This window comes from Malania oleifera, chromosome 3, assembly GCF_029873635.1.
Source record: "Malania oleifera isolate guangnan ecotype guangnan chromosome 3, ASM2987363v1, whole genome shotgun sequence".
In the NCBI taxonomy this organism is placed as follows: Eukaryota; Viridiplantae; Streptophyta; class Magnoliopsida; order Santalales; family Ximeniaceae; genus Malania; species Malania oleifera.
The window spans coordinates 126,952,878-126,961,019 of record NC_080419.1 but is presented as its reverse complement, the minus strand read 5'-3'; the positions used below and the strand labels follow the sequence as shown (position 1 = coordinate 126,961,019).

The window sequence follows — 8,142 nt, the reverse complement described above, 5'->3', positions numbered from 1 at the left end:
AGAGAGAGAGAGAGAGAGATTTACACCTCATAAATAATTGCATTTTAAAGCAATAAATTTTAACCAATTAAAATTCCCTTTAAAATCAAAATTTTGAAAAATATAATTGAACAAATCATAATTTGGAATCTTAAACAACAACCAATCAAAAATTAGTATAATATTTTAAAATTTTTAAAATTATGGAAAAATTGGATTTGAGATTTGGATGACTATAAAGCCACATCTACATCTTTTAATATTATAGTATAGATACACACATACCCACACACACACACACAATATATATATATATATAAAAGTTAAAAAAAGGTAAAACATGCCTCCACAGGTATGGCATGGTGGGTAAAGCTGTTGGGCAATCTAGTAAGAGCATCGTGGATTTGAATTCTGGTAGATACACTAGGTTGATGTTCCCAGTTGATGCAGTAAAACTGTGTCCTGGGTGAAGGATCCTAAGATGGATCCTAGGAGGCAGGTTGGCCAAAAGTCTAACTCGGCAATATATAAGTCATGATCGCATCCAAACATCTAAGGGAGGCGCATCAGGGGGGGAAGGTCGTCAATCCGTTTGTTTGGTGCAAGTAAAATAAAAGGATAGTCTCTAAAAAGTCAGTCTTAATTTCTAATAATTTTAAATGAAAAATTAAATAAAATTATAAGAGCCTTTTTTTTTTTTTTTTTTTTTTTGCAATTGAACAAATAAATAATAAATTATTATAGTAGTCCATAATTTAAGATTAGTACTATTTGTTAAACTCGTTTGGCATACATGTTTAATAGCCTCACAATTTACTCATTTTCCATGCAATGGCTCATACAATTTAAGATACTCATTTATCCTCTACTAATTTAAATATAATTTTTTATCATATGATTGAAGTAAATTTATGTAAATAATAACAGAATTGACTTTAACTAATTTGATAAATTTATTCAAAGATGGAAAGTAACTAATTGATACAAGAGGGAGAGACAGCAGACATGGGGCAGATTCCTTTTATTTTTTATTTCATTTTGTAATGGATCTCTACTGTGGATCAATAAATCTTATTTTCATCTTGCACATTCTTAAGAAAACAAAAATGTCCCATGAGAACAACTTTTTATTTGTGCTCGTTCGCAAATACTATCTTTTTAGAACAACTTTTCTGAAAAAAAAAAAAATTTAAGTGAATTGAGAACCAATGAGAACGGACATAAGTACATAATGCATGCTTCAGTAGAAGCAATATGGTTCAGGTGGCAAGACGGGCTTGGATGGGCACTTGTTAGTTTAAGTCCCAAGTTCAATTCCTGCCCAAACGAACAAATCCTATATTTACCCTTATGAAGTGAGAGGGACCTTGTTGCGTGAGCGTGAGAATAGTCCGAGTACCTTTATCGCCATCAAAGTGCTAGAGTGTGTCTAATCAACGAAAGTATCAGCTGGAGTGTCAACTAGATGTGCCGGCAAAGCCAAGACACCAGACGTAATAAAATAACATAAAATAAAAAATGTGATGGTGAGCATGTAGTCGACAAAAAAAAAAATTCTTTCCCACTAGCTTATTTATGTATTGTACACATGTATAATGCATAACTCATCATTTGCATCGGTACATTATTCAGCCCGACTGATGCTAGAAATAGATTTGACAACAATTAAGAGCTAAATCTTCCCAAAAAAGAGCAAATGTGCCCCCTTTCTTTTCTTTCCGGGAGGAAAGATGAACAATCTCTTCATCTCCTAATTTACAAACAAGAATAAGAGACCAACTCTAAAAATAATGTATGGACAAGTGAAAAAATAAAATATAATTCTCCTTAGTCGAGGTAGAACAATGTCACAATCTTCCGAAGATTTCTTGCTTCTTGACAGGTTTCCATAAGCAGCTTGCTGTCATGGAAGGCGAAGCAAATAACTTGTTGTACATGTGAAATGATGTCCATGTTACATAGCCTGCACTTCAACCAAAAAATAAACAATATAGGACGAATGATGAATCCCCATGACCCCGCACTTCTAATCTGAGCGTGGCGTGTTCAAGCTTTGAAATTTTATAACCTTCCATATACAAAATGAGGATTCACATACATGGTTACCATATATACATAGAGGGGCAAGGCAAATGGAAAATTTTTCAAATTTTATGGGGGCCTCGTATTGAACTTGGATCGTAGAGGAAAGGATATGAAAATATGAAGGAATCTAATAATTTATATTTGATTATCAAGAAAAGTGAGACAAAATTTTAAAAATAAACAACAAAAAATCAGGCCTGAAGCCTTATTATGTGAGGTCTGCTACATGAAACTTTTTCCGTCAATTTATGTGACGAAAAAAATTTTAAAATAAATAGAAAAAATTAATTTTACACATCATTAACACTTGATCTTTTTCTTTAATTTTTAATCATATTAAAATAATTTTTTGTTTTTAATAGTATTTGATATAAAGACAAAATATAATAAAATATGAATTTCCTTATTAATTTCCCTTCTTTCTCCTTTCCCCCAAGAAAATCTTCGTTCCAACCAAACCCCAAAAGACTAATTCAACATGACATTTTCTAGAACCATGACAACATTTTCCCCAGTGCTACGTCCTCTCAGGAAGTCCATAATCAGCAACAAACCATAAACTGGATCTTGTCACAAACTGCGTTATCAAATGCAGTCAAGCTCCTTAGTCAGAATCCCCTTATCTAATGGGGCAGGTTCCAGTGGACGACACCAAAAAAGAAAAGAGGTGCAAGCGTGTGCTTTCAAGTGTGCAATCCATTGTTTTTAGTCTTAAGTTACGAAATGTTTGCCAATGTATACAAAAATGCAAGGGAATCTGACTAACCTGCTGGCTTCTATCAATGGTAAATGATCATTGTAAGGCTTCTCTATCACATTCTTCACCTGCAAAAGAAGGGAAAAATAAATGAACAATAAATATTATAGTGAAAAAAATCAGCATGCATAAGAAGCTATATATATCCACAATCCTTGTTTGAAGCTTGTCCAAAAGCAATACCAATAATCACCATCTTTTTCCTTTTTTACATATAGAAAAAGAAAAAATATTATTAAGGAACAAAGCATGTACAGAAAAGGAGAATCAAGAAGTCCTCCTGCGAATCAGAAAAACTAAAAAAAATATATAACAATTAATGCAAATATTGCCAGCCAATCACGCTGTAAATCCCCAAAACACATCCCCTTGAAACAACCTGCAGCAATAACCCCATAAAGAAGCCAAATATTGAATCCTATCCCAAACCAAAAGACCAATGAGTTTTCTTCCCCTGAAAAGTGAATTTGAATGCTCCTCCATGGGAAAGAACAATGCATTTGAAAAAAAAAGAAAAAACACGAGTATCACAGGCATATAGGGAGTTGATCCCATGCAAAACACAAATGTTGTCAATGGCAACTTGTCTACACCCATTTAAGAGATCTGACAGTAAATGTCAGGCATTTTAATCAATTGGATTTTGTGGATTTTGTAAAATAAATAGGCAATGCAACACCTCAAAAAAGTTGTTTCTTTGTTTCGTTTGGGGCTTAGGGGCTAGAATGACAACCCAGAAGGTGGCCAGGGATTTGTCCCTCTTGCATGACCTTAAGTAGCACATGAAACACACATCTTAGGAATTACTGCTCCGCTTTGTTTATGCAAGTGCATTTTTCAACACCTATCCCACCAACGGTTTAGTTTGCACAATGAGGCCTGGAATGAAATTGTAGTCCTGCATTTAGTTTGCAGAATCAAGGCGGAATCACATATCAGCCAGAATGCAATTTTTGCAAAGGTTGGAATCGTGATTTCAGTCCAAATGGGCTAGAATCCATTTTCACTCTATGGCATCAAGCTCATTTTATAACAAAAAATATTTATAAAAACAAAAATTAGTAATGACACTAATTATTGTACTACTATAATAAAAATAGCAATGGATAATAATAATAATAATAATAATAATTTTCAAAATAATAATTATCACAAAATAATAAAAATAGTAACTAATAATAATTAAAATAACAATAATATTTATTATTAAAAAAATAATAAGAATAACAAAAAAATATTAATGATAAAAAAAACCAAAATAATAACTATTTTAAGGATAATATTTATTATAAAAAAAATTATAATAATACTAATTATTATTATAATAAAAATAATAGCAACTAATAATAATTAAAATAAAAATAAAATTTATTACTATAAAAATAATAATGACGATAATAATAAAAAGGCGATAATAATTATTCTTATTTTAAGGACAATAATCAATATAAAAATTAAAATAAAATAATAACTAATATTAATTATAATAACAATATCTATTATCATGAAAATAATAATAACAACAACAAAAACAATAATAATGATATAAATAAGACAATAATTATTATTATTTTAAGGATGGTATAAAAATAATAATAGCAACAATAAAACAATAATAATAGCACTAATATTAATCACTATTATAACATAATAATCAAAAAATTAGATAATTATGCATTAGGGTACTTACAAAAAAAAAAGGATTCTTTTTTATTCCACCACAGAAGCCATTCAAGAATACTAAATGTGAAATATTTGAACGAAATTGAAACTGAGATTCCTCCTGGTCATTCCATGTTACTAACCAAATGCAGTAATTATATTCCAAAAGCAATTTCATTCTCGCATTGATTTCATTCCTTCGTCAATTCCTTTCCTGCTTCAATTTCATTCCACAAACCAAACAAGGGGCTAGTGCCCTAGGAAACATGGTCATTTGGTCACTTTAGCTATGGGATTGCTTGATATCATTTCTATTTCTTGTTTTGTTTTCCTATAGTGAAGAAATAGATGCCTACAAGGCATTTGTCAACATTGCCACTTTTCAATTTCTGTTGAAGCTACTTTCAGGCATGTTTTTGACCTGAAATCATCCAGCAGTGATCAAAGCCCTCTATGAACATGTTGATGGAGTTTTTCGTGATGTTTTTGTCCAAAGATCTCACCTTTTTTAATTGCTCATGACCCAAGGAATGGTTGTTGACCTGAAATCATCCAGCAGGCATGTTTTTTACCTGAAATCATCCAGCAGTGATCAAATCCCTCTATGAACATGTTGATGGAGTTTTTCGTGATGTTTTTGTCCAAGGATCTCACCTTTTTTAATTGCTGGTGACCCAAGGAAGGGTTGTTTGATGCTTCGTGAAGCTGTTTATCAATGGTTATTGAGTTTATTGGGTCTGAAACAATGGAAATTGGTGTGTTTTATTTTCAATGTTCTAATTCCTTCCATATACCAAAATATCAAGCTGTTGGGCATGTGTTTTGCTCAAAGATCCAATCTTTGTTTTGACCGTGCACTCATGGTAATTCGTGAGTTGTTGCTCAGTATTGGTAAAGGTCATTGGTGACTCTCTTAGAGCAGTGGTAGTGTTCATAAGCTGTTTTTTGAGGCAGTGGCACTGTTATATAAGTCTGTGGTAGTTTTGATGGTTCACCTCTCCAATTGTTCTAGTGCTGTGTGTTGGTTTCTTGTAGTGTTCATAAGCTGTTTTTGTGAGGCTGTGGCAATGTTATACAAGTTTGTTGGTCATTCGTCTGTAGTAGTTTTTGTGGTTCGTCTCTCCAACTGTTCCAGTGTTGTGTGTTGGTTTCTAGGGGCTGTGGCAGCCTTGTACTGGTGTATTTGTGACTCATTCATGCTGATTCACCTTGTTCATGGTTGTTCCGATTGTTCCAACAATTCATCTTGTTATCAATGGTCTAAGTTTGTAAGTGTTGGGTGAAGTTTGCAAATCCCAAAAATATGGTTCCTACATTAGTCACTTGTTTGAGTGAACTGCATATTAGAGGAGTATTCAAGGTTTCTACAGTATCAATTGTCTCAACAAGCATCTTATCACATTGCACTTTTTGCATACAAAGGTGATCCTACAATCTGTATGTCATCTAGTATCTTTCCCACTAGTCCTTGAGTTATCTATTCTGCTGCCACTAACCATATAATATGTGCACCCAACTTCTTTTTTGACCTCCAGTATCCTAAAAATCTACCTCAAGTTACCATTGCTGATGGGTCCGCTATTGCTGTTAAAGGAATAGGAATAGTAAATTCTACCCCTTCCATTTCTCTTTCTCCTGTTTTATACATTCCTAAATCCCTTTCAATCTATTGTCAATTAGTAAGCTTACAAAATCACTAAATTATTCTGTCACTTTCTTTCCTAATTCTGTGGTTATTCAAGATTTGAAGACGAGGAAGACAATTGGAACAGGACGTGACGCTCATGGGCTTTACTACTTTGAGTTGCTTTCTCCTCCCATCGCCTAAACAGTTGCAACTACATTACTTCAAATCCATTGTTTGCCTTGGTCATCCATACTCAAACAAGTTGAAACAGCTAGTTCCTACATTGAGTTCTGTCTGATCTTGAGTGTGAGTCTTGTCAATTGGGAAAATATCATCGTGTTCCCTTTGCTTCCCTAGTCAATAAATAGGTGCTTAGTCCTTTCATGCTAGTCCATTCCGATATTTGGGGTCCTAGTCGTGTCACATCGAAGTTGGCTTTCGGCACTTTGTTATATTTGTTGATAACTCCAAAATGACTCGTTTACATTTAATGAAATATCGTTCTGAGTTGTTTAGTATCTTTTGTGTCATCTATTCTCAAATGAAAACTCAATTTGATGTACTAATCAGGATACTTCGTAGTGATAATGCTAAAGAGTACTTTAGTACCGAATTCATTACCTATATGACTAATGCTTGTATGATCCATCAGTCCTCTTGTGTCCGCACTCCATGACAATGTGATTGTAGATCAAAAAAGCAAACATATTCTTGAAGTCACTTGTATCCTATTGTATCAAATGAATGTCTCCAAAGTTTTTTAGAGTGATGTTGTGCTCATAGCTTGCTCCCTCATCAATAAAATGTCATCCTCTATCCTTGGCGGTAAAATCCCATATTCAATTATCTTCCCTAAGGCTCCTTTGTTCTCCCTTCCTCCTCGTATATTCATTTGTGTGTCCTTTGTCCATTAGTTAACTCGAGGAATGGATAGGTTGGATCCTCATGCTATCAAATGTATCTTTCTGGGCTATTCCTATACTCAAAAAGGATATCGATGTTATAGTCCTACTTTACATCGATTCTTTGTCTCTACTAATATCACCTTATTTGAGTTCACACTTTACTACTCTGATTCCTTGAGTTCTGTTGACCTTGATGAGTCACTTCCTTTGCCTTGCCTTCTAGGTCCAAACCTAGTATCTATGCCCAATCCTCCTACATCTTCATCCAGTTTGAGTCCTTCTCATCGCTTGGATTATCCCAGTTTATAGGTATACACAGGTGACTCAAGGGAGGAGAGCCTCCTCCAGCTTCTACTACTACATCTCTAGTTCCCTTATCAGATGATCTTAGTTCCCATGATGTTGATCTTCCTATAGTTGTTCGGAAAGGTAAACGCACTTGTACCCATCTAATCTCTAATTTTGTTTGTTATGATTTCTTGTCACCCCCATATTACTATTTCATTAGTACTTTGTCTTTTGTTGCTTTTACAAAATCTATTTTTGAAACCTTATCCCTTTTTGAGTGGAGGACTACAATGGTTGAAGAGATGAGTGCACTACATGATAATGATACTTGGTATTTGGCAACTCTTCCTCCTGATAAGTTTGCGGTTAGTTATCATTGGGTGTACAACGTGAAAGTCAATCTGATGGTTCTATGACTCGTTTGAAGGCCCACCTTTTTCCTAAAGGATATACTTAGGTGTACGGTTTAGATGATTCAGACATAGTCTCTCCAGTTGCTACATTTGTTCATCTCTTTACCCACTACTTGTCATTGGCTTCTATATCAGTTAGATGTGAAAAATGAATTCCTACATGGTGATCTTCATGAGGGGTATATATGGAGCAACCACTTGGGTTTGTCACTCAGAGGGAGTCAAGCTCAGTGCATCAGCTTAAGAAATCATTATATGGATTAAAACAATCTCCCAAAGCATGGTTTGGCTAATTTATTATTGTAATACTTGAGTTTGGCCTCTGACGAAGTGCAGTAGATCACTCGATGATCAAGGCATCTAGGACCTAAAGCTTTTCCTACATAGTAAATTTCAAACCAAGGACTTGCGACTATTGAAGTACTT

At 33.9% G+C, this 8,142-nt stretch overlaps 1 protein-coding gene across 4 annotated transcripts in view; it reads right to left on the bottom strand.

Annotated features, from left to right (window-relative positions):
* Nucleotides 1–1,514: 1,514 nt before the first annotated feature.
* Nucleotides 1,515–8,142, bottom strand: part of LOC131150399 (uncharacterized) — a 28,037-nt gene continuing 21,409 nt past the window's right edge. For 2 of the 4 annotated variants that reach the window (XM_058101103.1, XM_058101105.1), the window contains exons 5-6: nucleotides 2,831–2,889; nucleotides 1,515–1,942 (exon numbers count right to left, since the gene is read on the bottom strand). In XM_058101103.1, coding sequence (XP_057957086.1) covers nucleotides 1,807–1,942; nucleotides 2,831–2,889 — 195 coding nt within the window. In that variant the 3' untranslated portion in view covers nucleotides 1,515–1,806. Of the gene's footprint in view, nucleotides 2,048–2,830; nucleotides 2,890–8,142 lie in introns of all 4 variants that reach the window. The other 2 variants (XM_058101104.1, XM_058101106.1) reach the window with 1 other exon arrangement.